The sequence below is a fragment of the Peromyscus eremicus genome, unplaced genomic scaffold (assembly GCF_949786415.1).
Source record: "Peromyscus eremicus unplaced genomic scaffold, PerEre_H2_v1 PerEre#2#unplaced_46, whole genome shotgun sequence".
Lineage (NCBI taxonomy): Eukaryota > Metazoa > Chordata > Mammalia > Rodentia > Cricetidae > Peromyscus > Peromyscus eremicus.
Window position 1 is genome coordinate 1558780 of NW_026734297.1, and position 21940 is coordinate 1580719.

The following is a 21940-nucleotide window of genomic DNA, read 5'->3' on the forward strand; positions in this document are numbered from 1 at the left end:
TAACAACCACTAGCAAGGCAGGAGCCACCAAGGATTGCTGCATGTCAGTGACCCCTAAGATTTCGGAGTTCCTGCCTCTCACTAGCCAGTCATCTTTCCTCTACCTTGAGTGCAAGACTGGGACATCACTTTTCCTGTAAGTTTTTGTTCTTGGTGTCAGAGGGCTCACCTGTGGAAGCCTAGTCCTTAGGTATTTTCAGTCATACCTTTCAGTAGTTGGTAACTCCTTTGCTAACATCATGATGGATGGAATGTATTCTGATGAAGATTTTGGCAAAAGTTTCATCATTACCTATATGACTTATCATTATTCTGACAGGACCCACATAATCCTTCACCACCCCCATACATTGTAACTGCCCCGTGAATCTTCTCTAATGTGCTTGTTCACCTTGTGGAACTGATCTTCCTTCCCCATTATCCTGAGCTAATTTCTTAGCATCCTTTATTTCTCATCTTATTAGTTAGCATTCTTCAGGATGAGAAGAGCCATTCCTGGGCAGTGTTAGGAAATTGAGTCTTGCCCTCCATACATGATGAACTATTGAATTAGAATGAACTAGATTCTAATGAATCAGTGAGATCTCTAGATTGAAATGACGAGGTGCTGAAGGCCCTGCTCTGTCTCAGGGAAGGCTGCTGGAAAGAGGAACTTGGCTTTTGGTGAATTGGGGAAGAGTTGGTTATCAGATAGGTGATGACATTAGCAGTGACCCTAACAGTCCCAATTCTATTGTATCCTGAGAGCCCTTGGCATCTTCTGTGAAATCACCAGTGTTGTGGCAATGCCAACTGCCCTTGAGGCATTTATTAAGTGCTTACAGGGTTCACCAATTGACATGTTGACAAAACTAAGCACACTGATTGGCATAGAAAGCACTGGTTTTCTAAGCAGAAGTTGATGCCACAATTGGTCCTTCTCTTAATTGGGTGCAGTAACTGTTAACATCTGAAGCAATGGGCCTATGCAGCTTACCTGGGTTGCTAAGGAGCAGATCCAAAGTGGAGGATTTCTGAGGGCAGAGGGCCAGGAAATGTCAGGGAGGCAGATGCTGTGCTGGGACCTTTTTCAGTTCATTATGATGGCAAAGAATGCTAAAGGAGGCCCAGAACCACTAATGAGGTATCAGGGTAGGATGTTGCTGCACTTTATTCTCAGTGGATTTCTGTAGATTTCATGGATATCTGATATAAATACCAGGAAGGGAAACTTTCCATTCATGTACCCAGGTCTGAGACATTCAGTTGCTTTAGTCCTGCACACAGGTTATCAGGGCTGAGGGATGCAAAGCACCAGGCACTCCAGGACTTTCTTGCATCACATCAGGTATCTGGTGAGAATTCCAAACCAACATGGCTGGCCTTGCTTATGCCTTTAAGGGACAGTGGGGCTGAAGTAGGGCCTGAGGCATATATCTATCCCTAGAGATTGGAGATAGACATATGGCTTATGGTCCCCAGTTTAAGGATATCTGCTCGGATTTTTGAGGGCTTCATTGGGTGCCATGCATTTCCTCTTCCTCAGGACTCCTCTTGGGACTCGACATGATCTCTCTTGGCCCTATGCCATTCATCTGGACAAATTCACTTGTGTTTATGTACCTACAGGGACTACTAGGAAGGCATCATCCCCACCCTTCTTCCTCACTGAGCAGGAGCAACAGCTGAACCAGGTGGATAAACTGACCCTTCAGCTACAGATGATGACCAATGAGAGGAATGAACTGCTGGAACTCCTGGCCCTTTATAACAACAATGAGTTGAACAACAGGTATTCATCATGCCCTTTTCTCTGGTGACTGTCTTGAACCTACTGTGTCCTGAGTGCATCTGAGAGGCAGAACTGTAGCCTGTATGATTGAGATAGGACATAGTCTGTTCTGAATCCTCCCAATGAAAACCAGAGCTTGTGGCCTGAATCACAATGTACAGAGAGGGGCAGTAGTATGTAAGATCACAACATGCATTTCAAGAGGCCCTTACAGGCATTGGCTTTTAGGAGATGCTCAGTGCTCTGAATTGATATTTATTTTTGCTTTTTGCTATGGGAGCAGCTTGAATGGCCTGGTGGGCCTACTCAGTCCATCCGTGTGTGACCAGAAGGCCTGGAATTCATCTCTGTTCCTCTCAGCTTGTTCCTTATACTATGAGACAATGCCACTTACCTGTATTTCTCTGACATCCTAACTGTGTGTGGAATTATGTATGTGAAGTGTTCTCTAAGAGGTCCAAAAGTTGCAAACATGGCAGTGGCAGGTTTTGCTCTTTTCACTTCCTTCTCCCTTGATAAACCATTAGATTACATTCCTAAATTTAGTCCACAAAGTCATTCTCTTTAGTGGACACTGACTCATTCTTGAAACTAAACACCAAAGTCTAATAATCAAAATTTATTACTTGGCTACACTGGCTAACTGATCCAATCAGATCTCAACAACTCACCCTAGTACAGATTAACCTTTTCTACTTAAAAACCCACTGCTAAAAAAAGCCTGCTGCTTGCTGTCTGCCTTTGCCTGATCCAGAGGCAGGCTCCCAATGCCATGCTTACCCTGTGGGGCAATAAATTTCTTTGTGCTGAGGATTGTGTGTCTGAGTGTGTTTTGTACTGTCTCTGAGAGGCTCTCTTACAGTGTGTGTGTGTGTGTGTGTGTGTGTGTGTGTGTCCTTCCAGATCCTGCGAGTCAGAGATTGATAGTAGGCCTGAATATTCACATGTCTCAAAGATTTCAGGTGATGTACGTGCTGAGGCCAGGGAACCCCACATTGAGCATCACTGCTCTCAGCCTTTGTGCTCACCCTGGTGCCTCATTGGAATCCTCTTGGGAGTTTATGAAGCCATCCTCATGTAGGGCCTCCTCTACAGAAATACTGATTATGAGTTCTGGATATCCTTGTAAGGAGAAAGAATCTCTGTTCTCAAGAGAGTGGAAATGTCATTGCAGATTTCAGATAGACCCCAAACTGTGGCACAGACTCCTCAGACCCTCTTAGCCAGCTAGTCTGCCCCTATAGGTCTACTGAGGGAGCTCATGTAGTCCTGTCTCCTTCCCTATTGACACCCAGCCTTTCCTGGCCCTGGGACAGTGAGGCAAGTCTAATGCACATCAGGAGGTCCAGTACATATGTAGATGTAACCAACCGTCTTATTAAATAAGAAACATAGAGCCGATTCAGAGAAGAAAGCCAAGAGGTCAGAACTAAGAGCCTTACCCTTCCTGCTTCAGCTATCCTGCTTCAGCCAAGAGAGCTCTCTGAAAAAAGGGGCCTCTTTCTGTGTGTATGCCTTTATATAGTCTAGATGTTCTGCCTTGTCATTGGTTGTAAACTAAACACGTGACTGCCTTGTCACTGCCTGTATGTACCGCCCTCCAGGTCCTTAAAGGCGTGCGCCACCACCGCCACGCATTTGTTATGGCTCTAAAACTCTGACCCCCAGGCAACTTTATTTATTAACATACAATTAAAATCACATTTCAGTACAAGTAAAATACCACCACATTTCCCCTTTTCTATTTTAATAAAAAAGAAAAAAAGAAAAAGGTTATAACTAACAAAAGAAAAATTATATATAAAAGTACAATAACTATATATAATATATATAAATAATAAATGTCTAAACAATGTCTAGTCCATTTGTATTTGACAAATTCAGAGATAATAATTTCATTATCCTATTTTGTTAAGTCCAAAATGTATCTAATTTATTTTCTATCCTAATTAATTTTCAATTATAATTAACTAACCTTCAACTATAACTAACTAATCTTCAACTCCCTCAGAGATCCAAGAAGGAAATAATATTAGCTAACAAAAATAAAAACAGAAAGTGCATGCAAGCAACTTCCAAAAAAATTTGTGAGTTGACAGAAACAGCCAATTGCCTGGACAGTCACCTGAGGTTTCTCCGCAATGCTGGGGCATCATCTTTAGCCTATAGGCTTAGCATATCTGACAGACTCATTTGTGAAGTAGAATGTACACAAGGTCAACAGTTCAACCTCACATTGGGTGAGAGCAGTCCATGTACCAGAAACATCTGAATTCCATTAGTGTCATGTCATGATTCAGGATTTTAAATTCTGGAAAATGTTGATGGTTTTTTAATTCAGCTCTCCATTCTTCTTGGCTGTTTACATATGGCTTCATCTCAGCATCCCGTTCTTCTCCATATCTCTCTTTCAAATGCCAGTCTACTATTGAGAGGCGTGAGCTTAGTTATTCTTTAAGAATAACTGTTTCAGCTGTTGTTCCATAGCATATCAGAAGCCATCGGCCCATTGCCTGTTTAGCTGCCTTCGAAGAAAAGGGCACTGTACCTTTTCCAAGTTGCCAAGGCCATGTCAGGGATGGTGCCATATTGTCCTGGCCTCAGAAGATGCCTTTTGATAAAGCCATAACCATGCTTGTTTAGGCCAAGAATCAGTAGTCCTTTGTTTCATGTCCTGTCTGTCCATTTTGTCCTGTTGATTCGAGGATACTTTGTTGTCCAGTGGCTAACTTTTGCCACAATGAAAGCTAACTCCATAAGCAGTTTCTTCAATGCCCATATTTTCTCTGAAGTAGATTGGTACTGCCAGGAGCCAACATGTCTCATAGTCATAACAAAAAAGAAAAACTTTCTAAGTTATTAAAACATTTTAAATGCCATATTCTGTAGATCTCTGAAGGGTTTGAAGATGACCTATCTAAAATATATCTGCTCAATTTTTAAAACATATCTAATATGACTACAAGTTCTATTGTAATGTCTAACTATTAACTATCATTTCTTTATATCCTAATGGTAACAAATAAAATACCACCACATACGTAGGATTCAGGGTGTGAAATCCAGTGGGCTAGGGTAGTACAAAACAGAACCTTAATTCATGTGGTCCCTGAGGCCTGTGTTCATGGGGTTCTTTGCTCCTGGGGCCATGCCCTACCACAGGCTGAATTCTGAACTTGAGATTCTGAAAACACAGCATAAGAAGGAGATGTCAGATGTAAAGAAATTCCCCAAGGAGATTTGTGAGGCCTCGTACAAGTGCAAGAAGCTGAGTGAGAAGACCAACTCCTACTGGTGAGTGCCTAATTTAGATGGGACTCCAAAAATTGGTAAGGAATGTTTCTGGCAGTCTGAAGTTTTTCAAGTGCTGCCTGACCCAGCTGTCAGGAGGAATCTGTCCCACTCACCTCCTGAAGCCAAATGGTCCCAAATAAACACACAAAGGCTTATAGTACTTACAAACTGTATGACCAATGGCTTAAGTTTCTTGCTAGTTAGATCTATCACCTTATATTAACCCATTTCTATTAATTTATGTTTGCCACATGGCTGTTGCATGGCCAGGCTGCTGGCATGTTGCTCCTTGGGTGGCAGCTGGCATCTCCTCCACCTCTGACTTCTTTCTCTGTCTCTCCTTGATTTTTCTGCCTGGTTCCATCCTGCCTTGCCATAGGCCAAAGCAGCTTACTTATTAACCAATGTGAACAATACATATTCACAGCATACAGAAAGACATCCCACAGCAGCTTCTCCCCTCTTCACCTTTGAACAAAGTTGGGCTGTGGTTCTAGTCTGTTTACCTCTTAGCAAGCAGCCTGCCTGATAGCTCTTGGACTTGTGCTTCCTAAACTGAGTTCTCCTAAGAGTGAAGAGTCTGAGAGCTCCTCCCAACATTTTCCTGTCAACTTCTGGAGCTTCTAGCGAGAAAACATGGTTTGCACCATGGATGTTTTCTGTGGCTCTGGCAGGAGCTTACAGAGCTGGTTTCTATGGGACACATGAAATGTATTCCCATTGGGTCTTCTGTCCCCCTTAGAGCATGGTTTCCCTCTACCTGCTCATGTTTTCCCAATACTGTGAACAGTTAAACACCAGGGTGTGTGGGGGAGGTGGGGGATCCAGTTTTCATAGGTACATGAATCCCTTTTGCTGTCAGGGTATTCAGAAGCAGTTTGAATCTTTCTGGAATTTGGCTATTCTCTGGCTTTGGCCTACCCCTGAGTGATGCTGGCATGGCTAATGTGGGTTCCTACCCAGGGTTCATGGGGATGGGGACATGGGACCTTGCAGGAAGGATGGTATTAGGAGGCAGGAGTGGCAGATGGAGGTAGAGCTCATCATTTGTGGTGATATTTCAGCACCCTCTACAGTCAGCTCCTGAGTGAATGGACTCAGCTAAAGGAAAAAGTGAGCATGCTGAAAAAGAAGAACAGAAAGCTGCAGGGGGAGCAGATTTTACTACAAGAGTCCTGCGAGGAGGCGAGGAGGCTCTGTGAGGAGGCCCATGAGAAGATCTATGACCTCTGGACAAGGCAGCAGCAGGTAGGTTGAAGCAGCAGGGCCAAGTTTCCCACTTGTCTAACCATACACATACATATACACATACCCATTTAACCATCTACTCATTTATCCACCTGACCCATCCCATCCAACAGTTCATTTCTGTGATCATTCACAAGTCTTTCTCAGGAGTTATCCTCTTGAAAGGCACTGCATGACTGGCAAGCAAACCCTACTGCTCTGCTAGAAGCTGCAGTCCATTGATGGAGATGAGTAAATCACATTTCATTCACCGATACGTTAGTATGGAAGGAGCGGTGCTATGATGGGAGCCACTTAGGGAGTAGCACAGAGGTCTGAGTGAGTGGGGTCAAGGTTCTGGGTCTCATTTACTTGGCAGGTGTCATATTAGATCAGAGGCAGAAACAGCATGGAAGGAGGAACGTCCCCTACAAGAATCAAACAATGGATCTATTTTAAAATTAATAAGCAGACTTCTTTTTTTTCTCGACATAGAAGTAACTTCCCAGGAAATGTCTGGTTTGTCTTACTGGCTTCACACATGGAACCTGATATTTTGATGCTCACTCTAACATGTATATGGCTGTGTTCTTATGAAAGATTGCTCCTCATAGTTTTATAAAGTGCTGCATTTCAGGAAAGTGCTGTGGGTGACCTAAGTAGCATCCTACTGTCTGACCTGGGATGTTTTAATATAACATGCACTATAATCTGGTCAAAAGTTGTTGGGTAATGACAATGGGTGACTTCCATTCTCTGGTCTATCACTTCCTTCTGTGAAGGAGTCTGGGTAGGTTTAGGGAGGAGACTATGATGGGTCAACTTGGATCTATCAGGAGGCTTCCTGTCCAGCCATCTCCCATGAGCACCTAGTCTTATGTGGTCAAACTCAGTTGTGCAGAGGTTGTTACTTATCTGTACAATCAGTGAGTCTGGCGATAAAAACTTCCCTAGGAGGGGAAAGAAGTTCAGGACAGGGCAGAAAAGCCTGGCTGAGTCTAAGTGCCTTGTAGACAACAGGGAGGACACAATACCTCGCCCTGTAGTACAAAAGATGTTGCAAGATTCGCGTATTCTCCCTTGCCCTTCTGGGTTCAAGAAAGTTGTGTGTGTGTGTGTGTGTGTGTGTGTGTGTGTGTGTGTCTATGTGTTGTCTTATGTGTTTCTATGGGGTATGAGAATATGAGTTTGAGCCTCTATGTGTATGTTCACTCACTCATGGAACAATGGAACATCTTTAAGAATGATGGAGAGAGACTTCAGTGAGAAAGTACTGTGCCTAATCTAGTTAGTACCACTTTGCATCAGTCAAAGAACAGATGGAGCTGCCCATCACTCTGCATGTCCATACAGCTAACTACAACAAATGACAGAAAACTGATGCAGGCTAAAGGTTTTTCAGGTTTTTGTAGAGGCAGAATTATTTATCTGCAAAGAAATCCTCTGGAGAAAACAAAGTAATGGGGTCCATGAAGGTGAGAAAGAGGCTACTAAGAGGCATGAAAGGTGCCTGAGGGTGTGTGTCCTTCTCTGCTCTGGGTGAATTGTGGCTGACCACTGATGACTTCCCTGCATCCTGTTTTGTTTTTCTCCTCTTCACCTGCAGTCATTTTCTTTTCACCTTTGCCTAACCTTGGTTCAGTTAACCTTGTCCTTGAAGCTTGGCATGGACTTTATTCTTTGAGAAATTCTGAACTGCAGAGGGTCTTGTGGCTGCATCTCAGCCCAGCAGAAGTCCCACAGCTATGCTGAGGTGTGAGGAGAGGCTGTCTCAGTGCACCCTTTAGGCTCCTCATACTCTAAAGCACCCAGTCCATGTTGTGTCTGCAGCACTCAGAACCTGCTTTGATTCCAAACTTCTTCATACTGAGTTAAAATCGGCCTGATGGAGGGTTGAGAGAAATGAGAACTCTCAGACATTGCTAGTAGTGTAAGATGGTGCAGCCCTGTGAGAAGCTATATATAATTATTCAGAATGTTGAATGCAGACTCCAGTGGTCCATTGATTCCAGAATGGAAAGTAGGTGTTCACAGAGAATATGGGACAACAGGTTTACACCAGGACTCATCAGAAAACCCCCAGCTAGAAACTATTCAGATGCCCATCCTTGATTAGGGAAAACATACAATGTGGTCCATGGAATATTGTGAAGCATGGAATAATACATGCAATCATTTGGCTGAGTTAGTTAACCTTCTGTTACTCAAAGAAATTCCTGACACAATAATCTTACTTGGAGAAAAGGTTAATATAGACTGACTTTAGAGATTTTTTTCTGTTTTGTTTTCTGAGCTCATTTCTTTGGGCCTAAATTGAGGCAACCTGTGGTTTGGAGAGCTTCTTTAGGAGGAAGCTGCCCCCCTTGGAGACACTGAGAAGCATTGAGTGAGAGCAAGTTGCTGGTCCACTGCCATCCAGTGGTCCTTTGCTGGGGAACTAAGCCTTCAATGTACAGACTTGGGACCTTGCTAGGAGAGCTTAGATTATTGGTCAAGGAACCCTGGGGTTTGCCTGTGTACAGGTTTATAAGGAAAGCACTACATTGACTTATAGGTCTACTGAGTTCTTCTCCCATGTGTTAATCTGACACACAGGCAGGCAAAACACCTGCATATATAAATTAAAAATAAAATGAAAATTATCAAAAGAGAGTAAAAGTACACAATTTTCTCCACATCCTTGTGCTCAGAGTTTCCTGTGTTTTCTGCCTCTGGGCTGGAATATGAGTAGAGAGGCTGTGGGTTAATGAAAGGTCACTTTCTTCTCCATAGTATCCCAGGTGATCTCCTATTACGTCAGTGTTATCTAGGAAACTAAAAACGGATGCAATGTAGTGTGCATACATGTACATATGTGTGTGTATGTGTGTGTGTGTGTGTGTGTGTGTGTGTGTGTGTGTGTGTGTGTGCTTGCACACATATGTATATACAGGGGTGCAGACCACCCTCCCCTAAAAACGCAAGCTTCTAATGAGCAGGAACATCAAAGACTTGAGGAAAATCTTCAGTCCCTGCTGAAGCAGGCAAAGGGACTTGGCAGTAAAGCTGCAGCATCACTTCACAGTGTACCAGATGAGGTAGGAGCCTAGGCTTCCAGAAGCAGGTGGATCCAAGTGGGTCCACTGTACCTGGATCTCTGTCCTCTTTGAGTTTCTGTTCAACTAGCAAAGCTCCCAGCCACAGCCAGGGAAAGAACACCTCAGAGTGTTATTGTTGACTCAGTCAACAGGAACTTATGTCCAGGAAACAACATGCTTTCTCCTTTGTCTTATGAGGATTGTGTCCCCTTCTTCCATTTTGAGACCATTAGTATGCTCTGAGTATCTCATCTCTTAAGTTAGATCTCCCCACAAATATTTCCATGGTAGCCAGAAACCTAGAGGGGATCATCAATCGTGAAGGGAAGTGCATCCTCTTGCAACTTTATTTTTCATCAAGAACATCACTTTAGAGATAAGTTTCTACCCTTTGGCAGATAGCATACAGCAGCCTACTGCTGATTGCAGGCTCTCTGTAGTGTTTATCAGTTTCTCATGAGAAGATTTACACTGGTCATAAACAGAGTAGGAGATGAGAAGTTAATCCCATGCAGGGGTCTGAGCTTTAGGAATAATCAAAGCCTATTCTGCATTGCTGTGTAGGCTCCACTAGAGTGCAGGCATAGAGTTTTCCAGGAGGTTCACATTCATCTGGTATCTAATCAAGGTCAGCTGCATCTCTCCTGACCTGTGCCTCAGGCCTTCTCATACTTATATTTCTCCAAAATGATGTCTTTGGACTGTTGGAGAAATAGGCTGTTTTTTCTAATCCAGCACAGTATGTATTTTCCAGTTCAACTTCTAGCAGTTTTTAAAATTTGAGAAAAAAATCCTGCCCAGGTGCTCTCTGACCCTTTTCCCCTGGGGAAGCAGGGAATGAACTTAGCTGAAAGGTACTGCTTGATTGTCTAGCTTAGTAGATCTGGTGGGGCCTCAAAAGCTGACATGGCCGGTCCCCACCAGGCTTCTGCTCCAGCTGCCTTCTTCCCCTAGGTTTGAAAACCTCCAGCAGGAACTGGAGCAGACCACAGCCCAGCATGAGAGCCTCCTGCAGATGGAGCTGCTGAAGCAGAAACACTATGTCCCAGGCAAATAATCCACCATTGAGCCCCATCCCCAACAGCAGGGTGTTCATGGGGTGTGTTTCCTTCCTTAACTTTTGTTTACTAGGGATGAATAGGCCCTGATTTTCTTGCCAGTGGCACAGCAAAACTGTTTCTGAATCATATATTTTTAAATGATTTTCCATAACAGCACCTGTTAAGAAGACTGAGAAGGCTGGAAGAAGCCAGAGAAAATTTGAAGGCATGACATTCTACACTCCAGGTTCAAGGCCTCCTCAGAAAATGCCACCTCTTTTCAGCTTTGAACTCACTAGTGATGCAAATATCAGTCCACCATCAGGCGACCCAGCCATAATATGATCCACATCTGTTGGCTCACTATCCTTGGAGAAAAGTTTGTGTCAGAAATAAGTCTAAGATACAGAGAAAACAAAACAAATTACTAAAAACCCTGACTCCATATGTGATGGGAAATCTGTCAATAAAGACTGTGTTTATGTCACACTGCCATCCAGACAGATCACACCAAAAGCATAAGATTCTCTCTACTGCAGTGCCAAAGCTGACGCCATGTCATGGGCAAGTGTAGCTGAAGATAATTCTCTACAGAGAATAAGCCAGTTCCTCACCACTTTTGCTCTTCCATAATGAAATTCCAAAGAAAATTGTAATTTCCTCAATTTTTTTGTTTTATATCTTAGGATACTTATGCTTTGGTTTTTGGTTTTCTTCATTTTCATTTAAGGTTGTGTTAATTTTTGTTATTACTTTTATCTTGTCATTGTTTTAATAGTTTGCTAAGGCTATACACTGTATATAATGACACTGTTTTGAAGGCCCCATTGAGTAAAATGAATGTATTTTATGAATCAAATAAATTTCAAACTGTTCACTCTAAGACTCTTCTTTAGTCAGATGAGGTTTCACACTCCTGTAAACCCAGAACTCACAGGCTTGGATGTATCTCAGTAAGTTCCAGGAAGCTCAGGCTGCACAAGGATTTCTGAGCCATGGGCCTCAGGGATACACAAGGGGATGGCAACTTGGATGTTGGTGGTATAGCCTACCTCATGGATACCCACTACATAATAGAAAAACTAGACATATTGTATCCTTGAGGTCATATATTTAGCTACCAGTAAAATGTGCTACACTGTATACACATGTTCCACAAAATCATCATGTGGACCAAATTAAAAGGAAACACAAGTATATTGCTCCAGGCCTCTCAGGAAATAAGAACATTCATTAAACTTGTATAAAGGAAATCAGGAAGTAAAAAGTAATCTGCCTCTGTTTTTTTTGAAATACAACATGAGTGATAACTGAACAGCAGAGTTGATTTCCTGCAAGAGAATTTAGGATAATTTTGTGGTGCTTTTCTTTATACTTATGGGTGTTTTGTTACCACATACATGCAATTCCCATAGAAGCCAGGTGAGGGCAGTGTCGACCTGGAATTTAAGTTAATTTAAGGTTTGTTAGCTGTCCTGTGGGTCTTCTGAGATAGCAATAAATGCTCTTAATGGATGAGCCATCTCTCCAGTCCCTGCAATTGACCTTTGTATTCCAAGGCATGTGTGCTGTTTTAGTTCGATTGGATCACTCCCAACCAAAGACCAAAGTTTCTTGGAACCTGTAGGGACAGGCATGCTAATTGTCTTAGGCTGCCACACATACATTCAGTGCTCTCTCATAGGTTCAGGATCCTGCCCCAGTCACTGACTGTCAGATTGGAACAGATTTGCTAGATCTCTTCTAGGTTGACAACACCTATTAAGCCTGTCTGATAAAATGCAGAATAGAATAGACCCTCCTGGTGGTGTAGGTAGGATGAGGAATTCCTCATGACGGTCCTGATAAGCAATGATGGAAGGAACCTCATGACTAGTTGGAGTGGATAGAGACTGCATCAGGGGCCACATGTCTCTGGTACAGAGTGATTCTGTGCAAGACTAAAAAGATGAGAGGTGGCTGATGCTTCTCTTTTATCACAGCAGATCTCAGGTTATATTGAGAAAGTTCCTCCAAATGACTGATTTACTCTTGTGAAGCTCCTTTGGGATAGATCTGACTCCTGAGACTGACAGTGAGGCAGAGATTTGATGTGTAAAGAAATTTGTCCCCTGGCTCTCCGTACTAGAGCTGTCACAACAAGGGTAAAAAGAAGTTACTCTCCTCTGATCTTCCTGTGGGATGGAGCTGGTGCCAGGTCTTGTACCACAGAAGCTAAGACATCTGGTTTTTCATTTCTCACTTAAGCTAGACTCTCTCCATCTCACATCATTACTCATTTAATTAGATTACTGTGTGTTCCATTTGAGAAATTTCAGACTTGTGTTATTTTACTTTCTTGCCCAGTGATTCTGTGCAATTCATAACTGAGATAATGCTGTTGTGAGGCCCAAAGTACTCTAAAAGTTCTATCCCTGTCTGGTGCATTGCTCAGGGTTCTATTGGGTAACAACTTATAGAATGCATTTCTATATATACAGAAGGCTATCTTTTAGAATGACTTAGAGGCTGTGGTTCAGCTAGCTTGATGGCAAAGTCCAAGAATCCAGTCCACTACACCTATTGTCTCAGCCCATCAGTAGTACAGTCTCAAATCCCAAAGAAGTTGGCTCCAATGCCAGGGAAGGAATGAACTTTCTAGCAAGGTGAGAGCAAGCAGCTAAAGAGCAAAAGCTCCCTTCTTCCATTTCTGTATATGGGCTTCCAGCACAAGGCCTGGCTGAGATTACAGGTCAGGCTTGGGGGCCCAAAATATCTGAGTTAAAGGTGTTTCTTTCCTCATCAACATCCAGTTAAAAGAATGTCTTCCAACTGCAAAGAGCTGGCTTCCATGTGGATCTTTTCTCTTCAAATGAAGCAAAAATATCTCACAGGTGTGCCCCTCCATTTTTGGGTCTTAGTTAATTCCAGATGTAATAAATTTGACAACTAAAAATAGCTATCACAACTGCACCCCATGCGAACTTGACATACACAATTATATCTTTTAATATCATGATTAATTTCCAAATGTAAAACAATAACCAGGTCATAATAATGTTTAAACATGATATAATTATTCCAGTATAAGGCAAACACATTATGTATTAGACCAGCTCAAAATTATTCCTAGCATGATTTATCTATTCCTGTACAACTGCAAACACATTATAAAGTCAGAATAAGTGATAATGTCCCTTGAGGGACATTCTTTTAGTATCTCAAATTTAAATATGATACCACCAATATTCTTCCTTCATTGGAAGAATGTTTTTATTTATTTGTTTATTTTTGTTTTTACATCCTAATTAAAATTTCACCTCCATCCTCTCCTCTCATCCCCTCCCCCACCTCCACTCTTACTGCTCCACATCCATTCTTCTTTTTCTCTTCAGAAATGGGTAAACCTCCTATGGACATCTGCCTGCCGTGTTATATCAAGGTGTGGTGAGACTAGGCATGACCTCTTCTATTAAGGCTGGATGTATGGGGTTGGGGATTTAGCTCAGTGGTAGAGCGCTTGCCTAGCAAGCTCAAGGCCCTAGGTTCAGTCCTCAGCTTAAAAGAAAGAAAGAAAGAAAAAAAGAAAGAAAGAAAGAAAGAAAGAAGAAAGAAAAAATAAAGAAAGGAAGAAAGGCTGGATGTAGCATTTCAGTAGAAGGACTAGGTCCCAAAAGCAGGAGTTAGAGAAAAGCCCTGCTACCACTCTTAAAAGTCTCACAAGAAGACCAAGTTATACAACTGTAATATATATGGAGAAGGCCTAGGTAAGACACATGCATGCTCCGTGATTGGTGGTTCATGCTTTGAGTCACTATGAGCCTAGGTTAGTTAGTTCTGTGGGATGCTTGTGGGGCTCCTGACCCCACAAGCTCCTATAAAAATTTAATTGTTTATTCATTATTTTATGTGCATTGGTGTTTTGCCTTCATGTATGTCTGTGTGAGGGTGTCAAATCCTTTGGAACTGGAGTTACAAACAGTTGTAAGCTGCATTCAATTTTTTTCATTATTTTAAAAATTAATTATTTCATATGATGAGTGTATGGAAATTGACTGATCAGATTTTAAAATAATAACATATATCCACTTATTTAGAGAGGGGGAAATACATACATACATATGATAGAGAATGAACATACAATACACAACATGCCATTCTGTCATGCTGTTCATATAGAGGTCAATGAACAAATTAGGAGGAGTAAGTTCTTTCCTTCCACCCAACTAGGCATCTTGGCCCTTCCCTGGTACTTTTCATGATCAACCCGTGGTTTCTGCCTTAGAGGGTTTTCTTGTGGTTCTGAAACTTAAGAGAATATTTTAATATTAAAGTGCATTGTGAAAATTTGTGCAGAATTTTGTTTCAAATGAATGATATACTCTTAATAAAATTTCACCCCTGGGTAAGGTTTCTTGATGGGATTAGGGTTGCTGTGTCTCTAACTTGAAGAAACTGCTGTTCCAGAGTAATTCATTGGAAAAGGCAAAAGTGAAGTTACTCTGCCATGCAGGTCAGTGAGTTCACTGGAAATAACCATTGAAAAAGCACCAAGGAAGGTTCCAGAGTGAGTCATTGAAATGCCATGTTCCTTCTTGGCATTGTGCCTTTGAGAGTCTGTCCTATGTGCCCCGTGCACTTCTCAGGTCTAAGGCTATTAGTCATTAGTGCTCTGAGACCACTGTGGACAGTTCAGGTTTCAGCATTTAACCAGTTACAGCAATCATCACATACTTATCCCAATATAACATTCTTACAAGGATCAAAATTTCCAAGGTACTTCAGAACTTAAATAGCCTTTGTGGTTACTGCATGTTTTAGAATACTAATGTCTCAAAGACTCAGTGAAAAAAACATTCCAATTAGATGAAATACCTTGTATATTTCAAACTCTAGATACTTTTAAAACAAGAATTACTGAAAAGTTCATGCAAAATGACATGCACAGAACATGATATACTGAGATGCATCTTTCAATTTATATAAATGTTGCACTTCAGGATCAAATATGAACACAGTCATTAGTTATACCCAGACCTTTGGCTTTATTTGATACTTGATGGCATTCAGAATATGCTATCTCAAAACATGGGGCTTGACATAGGAAGTTCTTTGAATGGATGAATGAATGTGAGGAAGGACTCAAATCTTCCCCTGAAACTGCTCATAAAACCTAGAAAGGATTTCCTGACAATTTCCTGAAGCAGGTCAGAAGCACCACATGTCTCTCCATGGAGGAAACATGCAGCCTCATATCTGAAGACTGATGAAGGCACACAGAGAGGACATGATCCAAAAGCCCTCACTATTTGCCATTCATCTGCTTGACTCCTATTGCTTTCATTTTGACTCACGTTTCATAACATTCCACTTTCCATCAACTCTAGAATAAACTCTCAGGTCTACTACATGCTCTAAAAGGCACAGTGCTGGCCCTGAGCCATGGTGCATGTCCATCTCTCAATGCCATGCCACATGGGTGAAATGACTGGGTCCACCAGGAGTTGAGTATCAGGGAAAGCCACCAAGGTGGGAAGGGTAGGGATATTAAAAAATATGGGGGATACATAAAGGCATCATTTTGTGGTAGGGAAGGAACTCTGGTGAACATGAAGGCTGTAGTCCACTCGAAGGATCAGGACCATAATGAAATCTAGAGTAAGGGCTCATCAGTTCTGGGGCCATGTGCACCTCTGTCCCTACACATTGTAGAATTTGGGGACAGAAACCTGATATGAGACCAGATGAGTGTTTGGAAGACTCCCTTTCTTTGGTAGCCTTGTTCAGGTCTCCTGCTGCCTGCAGGATCAGTAATTCCTCTTGAGATGATCTCCACAGCAGGATTGATGCCCTTTCACCATCTCCATGTGCTCCATGGGTCACTCTGACCTGTGCTGGGATGTTACTTCTAAACTAAGGAGTATCTGGGGCTGCTGGGTGTCACTTGGGACAGTTTTTGGCAGGAGTCTGTTAAGCCTGTGGTGACTGCCATTTGGTGGAGGCATAGGGACTCTTGGGGATGGAGTATTCCTGTATGCTTGCTATTCCTTTTGAGACTTTAGGCACAAGTGAGATGTTGGTGTCAAAGACTTTCTTCTTGTCTTTCACACTTGGTAGCCTGGCTAGGGTTGGCATAGACCAGGGAATGAGACCTGTTAAAAGACAATGCAGGCATGACACGGGTAACAGCTGCTCTTATACCCTCATACATATCAAACAGTTCAAGTGAGAGATACTTCTTTCCATCTTTCACCCTGATAACTGGAAGCTCATTAAGCTGGGTTCAAGAGGGACCTCTCCAAATGAGTATGGTGCCTGGCTGGGTGCACGGGGATCCGAGATTCAGGGTTAGAGGCTCCCCAGGGCAAATGACAATGAGGTGGGGATGGATGGCAGCTGATGATGCTGTGTTTGTCTTCTCCCATGTCCCTTGTTCACTCAGCGGCTGGGCATCAAGACTATATGCTTTTATGATTAAGTAATTTGAAACTGATTAAGTGATGTCCAAAGTGTTGCTATTAATGTACATTTAAAATACCTGACTTTTTACATCGTAAGTTAGCATATTCACTTAATGTTATGTGACAATAAGCACATTTAAGAATTACTTCTTAAGCAAAAGATATTCTATGTAATGACAATTAATTCTGAATGAAAACAATCTTGAAAATAAAATCTCAGGTCTAAGCACTTGTGGAGTATTTTGATCCTTAGGAAGACTTGTGCTGTGAAAGTTTGTACTAGGTGAGTGTTCATGTGTTTCTCTTGATAATCTCTGTTTTGTTGTGGAATCCCTAACAAGGAACTTAAGGTAGGTAGAGCCTAATGATAAGACTCTTCTTTTTTAAAAAAGTGCTCTCCTCTCAAAAACATCTTCTATAAGCACCATCATAATCTGTTTTATTATGTTTTCTCAGGATATCTTGGAGGTTTGTTAATTTGAGTGTAATAAGCCCCCATAAGCTCCTAGAGAATGGCATTATTAGGAGTGGGCCTTTGATGAATAAAGTGTGGTCTTGTCAGAGGATGTATGTTACTGTGGAGGAGGGTTGAGATCTCTTATGCTCATGCCATGCCTAGTGTCTCAGAGCACATTTTGTTGCTTGTGTGATAAGATGTAGCGTCTTCTCCAATTTCCCCTCCTTCTCCAGCACCATGTCTGCCTGCACGCCTCCATGTCCTGCCATGATCATAATGGACTAAACCTCTGAAACTGTAAGCCACCTGATTAAATGTTTTCCTTTATAATTGTTGCTATGGTCATGGAGTCCCTTCACAGCAATCGAAACCCTAACAAAGACAGAAGGTATCCAACATAATCACAAAGAACAATGGACTCAAAAGAGAATTTTACTTTTGGACCACCCTTTGGTCATGGATCTCTTACATAAACCATCTCAGATGCAGAATATCTTGTAAGGGGTTGTACATTTAGCTGTATTTGTTACAAATGCTTTTAGACCTGTATCATCTATGTAGACATCACTGCAGAGCAAGCCCAAGGTCAATCAATTCACCTTGCTCAGTGGAAATCTGGAACAGCCATGTGTCATGCAGTGGATAAGAGCTAATCTGTTGTTCTACTCTGAGTACCAGTGTGCAGAGTCAGAAATACCTTTCTCTTGTGTTCTGCCTTTTTGCCTCCTATTACTTCAGGCATGACCTTTTACTCATTTAATTAGAACTTTCCCAACACATGCAGTCAGCCCACCCAAGCCAACTCCTTCCCATGCTACTCACCCTAGTTATCTCTGTGTCTCCAAAGACTAGTTTAATAAATGTTTCCTAAGTCTGAACAGAAACATTAACTAGTACATGAAGGAATTAACAACTCAACTTCTAGGCAACTAGAAGATGTTTTAGATAGAGACAGTACTGGCCTCTACCATCACAGAGAATGATACCTCATGACTTATATATATTGAAGACTGAATTATTCAGGGGAGAAAAAAATTAAAATATAGAATTAATATTAAACTACTGAAATGATATGGAGGCATTCAGAAAAAAGCACTGAAGGAAGTTTTGATATTCATTTCTACATACTAATAGCAAAGTTTATTTCTCATATTTCTGCTTTTTGAAAGTTACATATTACGTATTTTCTAATAAAGCAGATGCAGTATCTCTGTCGTGAATTAAAAAATTATGTCTTTTGAAAAAACATTACAGGCACTCAGAGTTGAAGGCAGAAAAAGTCTAACATAGCAAGCTGGCCACACGGAAAGTTCTGCTGCCTCCTTGGCTGGTGTCTGGGAGTTGGGATTTCAGTTTATCTTTATACTTATATACACATGTATATGCTGTTAGATATGGTTGTACATATTTTGTATACCATACTGATACTTATAAAAACATGCACATAACTAAACCCATAGCTCTGCAAACAACATGCATAACATATATATGCCTACCAATACAACAAAGGTTGTTTGTTTCTTTTTAATTTATTGCTAAGCCAATTTATTGTACATCTAATTTAATTTCAAAATATATTTCTGTGTGTGAGTATGTGTTTGAGTATGCATGCAACTGTGTAGACAAATACATGTTTTTAAATGTATGAATGTGGGCACATGTATGTGTGTATTCTGTGGGAAGAAACATGTGTGTATTGTGGCACAACATTGATGGTGCCCTCATCCTTTAAGATGGGCTAGTGGAACTATTACAGTGGGGTGGGGCATGCTTGAACATGCTTCATTCTGTGCATGAAACGTCCATGCTTCTAGAGCACTGATGTTGTCTAGATGTTGCTAACAATGTGTAGATGTTTCAGGATTTTTCTTAGATGGATATCTACAACCTATGTCACATGTTAAGTGCCTAAGATAACATTTGACACAAGCACATGGAAGTTTTCAGTTTCTCCTTCTTCATCCACTGCACTTTCAGATTATAGTAAATCACCACCATCAAGTAAGTCTAAAAGCACTAACTGCCTATGCAAAACTAGGTGAAGACCAGAAAATTGTGGGTTCCCAGGATAAAATGATGTCCACTGGAAGACTTCCAGGTGGGATGCTCCTACTGCAACTGTTACCACAGGCCTCCAGGCTGAGACAGCAAAGAGGCATCCTTGGTGGGCAACTGTATAACTTCTCTTCTTCCAGATTCTGCTGCGGCAGACAGAAAAAGTATTTCAAGCTCTGTGATTAGATAGCTGGTTTAATTGAGGCCATATTCCCTAAATCCTGTTTGGCTTTGAGGGTAGCACAACACTTACATTTCATCTAGAAATAACAGGAAGAATTTCTCAGTTTTTCTTTTATAACTGAGATTTTATTGCTTAAGGACCAGTAGAAAAACATGTTAATTCAGTTTTGTTTTCTTTCTTTTTGCATGCCACAATTCTTAAGTGTAGGATTCCATCCTCAATAAGACAGAGGAATGGAGTACTGTGATAACTTGACCAACTCCTCAGATCTCTAAGATGCCTCCTTCCCACTGCCCTTCAAATAACATGCTAGGGCAAGAAAAAAGCATCCATGACAAAAAAGAATAAAATGGAAACCCAATACTACAGAGACTGAGTCAGAAGAATCGCTGGAAATCTGAGGCCAGCCTTGAGACATAAACTTCCAGGGAAGGAGAGAGGCATGAAGGCAAAGGACAATGGGAGATTGGGAAGTGATATGCTCAAAGTGGGATATGTCCATTGTTTTCTACTGCTAATCTCCACTAGCATTTGTTAGAAAAGGTGACAACAGCTGAGGCAGAGTCAGCACCTTTCCTAGGACTCCACTTTCCAAAACGGGACAGGATAAACTGCTGTTACACTGCTACCCAGTGAGTGACAGCCTCAGAAGTCATTAACCACCATGATGAGAAGAAGTAGGGAAAGCCTCATGGCTCTATGCTTTCTGGTCAATCCCACTTCAAATTGTGTTTAATGATGGTGAAGGGACAGGCTGGAGGGCCACTTCCTGAGACTTAGAGACCAGCCCCCAGCTCCCATCCTGCTCTGGACCTCCCATCTGGAAAAGAGGTGAGTGCCTGGGCTCATACCCAGGGAGGCCTGCCCCTAGGTCACATCCCTAGGCACCAGCCATTCCAGGAAAGATGTGCCCAACTTGGCCCCAGGTTCTGGCCATCTGGCAGGATCCCCTCCACCCCCACCAGAAAGGTTCCCCTTCTCCAAGACCACCGGCAGACCCTGCAATCTCTGCACCCTGCCCCCACCCCCATCCCCTGAGACCCCAGCCACTTCCTGAGAATTAGAGACCAGCCCCCAGCTCCCATTCCACCCTGGAGCTCCCATCTGGACAAGATAGAGAGGCTTCCTGAATCTGTCAGCTCTGTCTGGACCAAGAGCGCTGTTAAGACCAAGAATGAATCCACAAGGAGATGGGCAGATGTCAAGGCAGAAGTATATACAACAAAATGAAGAGCAATACAGCATCACCAGAACCTAGCCCTCCTCCAACAGCTAGACCTGAAAATCACAAAATGGAAGAAGCAGAAGAAACAAACCTTATGAATAACATCATGAAGATGGTAGAGGCTTATATAGAAGAAATCACAAATGAAATTGAGGAAAAGACAAAAAATGGGAAGAACGCAATAAAAAAACTAGAGGAAAGGACAAATAAAGCAGAAGAAAACAATAAATCCCTGAAAGAAAATCATGAAAAAGCAATGAAACAGTAGAAGGAAACAGTCCAAGACCTGAGAAGGGAAATAGAAAAAATGAATAAGACACAATCAGAGAGAATGCTGGAAATAGAAAATCTGAGTAAACAAACAGGAACTTCAGATGCAAGTATAACCAACAGAATGCAAGAGATGGAAGAGAGGATCTCTGGCAATGAAGATACAGTAGAAGAAATAGATTCCTCAGTCAAACCAAACACTAAAGCCAACAAAGTCATGACCCATAATGTCAAAGAAATCTGGGACACCATGAAAAGACCAAACCTACGAATAATAGGGATAGAGGAAGAAGAAGAATACCAACTCAAAGGCACAGAAAATATATTCAACAAGATCAAAGAAGAAGCCGGGCGGTGGTGGCACATGCCTTTAATCCCAGCACTTGGGAGGCAGAGCCAGGCGGATCTCTGTGAGTTCGAGGCCAGCCTGGGCTACCAAGTGAGTATCAGGAAAGGCGCAAAGCTACACAGAGAAACCCTGTCTCGAAAAACCAAAAAAAAAAAAAAAGATCATAGAAGAAAACTTTCCCATCTTAAAGAAGGAAATGTCTATGAAGATACAAGAAGCCTATAGAACACCAAACAGACTAGACCTCCCCAAAAAAAGTCCGCTCACCACATAATAATTAAACAACTAAATGTACAGAATAAAGAAAGAATATGAAGTGCGGCAAAGGAAAAAGACCAAGTGACTTATAAAGGCAAACCCATCAGAATAACAGTCAATTTCTCAGAGGAGACTTTGAAAGCCAGAAGGACATGGACAGATGTAATGCAGACACTAAGAGACCATGGATGCCAGCCTAGACTAATATACCCAGCAAAACTTTCAATCATCATAAATGGAGTGAACAAGACATTCCAAGACAAAGCCAGATGTAAACAATACTTATCCACAAA

The 21940-nt window shown here is 41.9% G+C and overlaps 2 protein-coding genes across 2 annotated transcripts in view; one reads left to right on the top strand and one right to left on the bottom strand.

The window, feature by feature from the left end:
- Positions 1 to 21940, bottom strand: part of LOC131901195 (disks large homolog 5-like) — a 78469-nt gene that overhangs the window by 36570 nt on the left and 19959 nt on the right. The window lies entirely within an intron of this gene.
- On the top strand, positions 1396 to 10426 carry LOC131901185 (putative leucine-rich repeat-containing protein DDB_G0290503). Its single transcript, XM_059252420.1, has 5 exons — positions 1396 to 1771; positions 4934 to 5065; positions 6130 to 6313; positions 10171 to 10223; positions 10324 to 10426. Exons 1-5 carry the CDS (start codon positions 1506 to 1508, stop codon positions 10424 to 10426), a joined length of 738 nt encoding a protein of 245 aa, XP_059108403.1. The 5' UTR covers positions 1396 to 1505.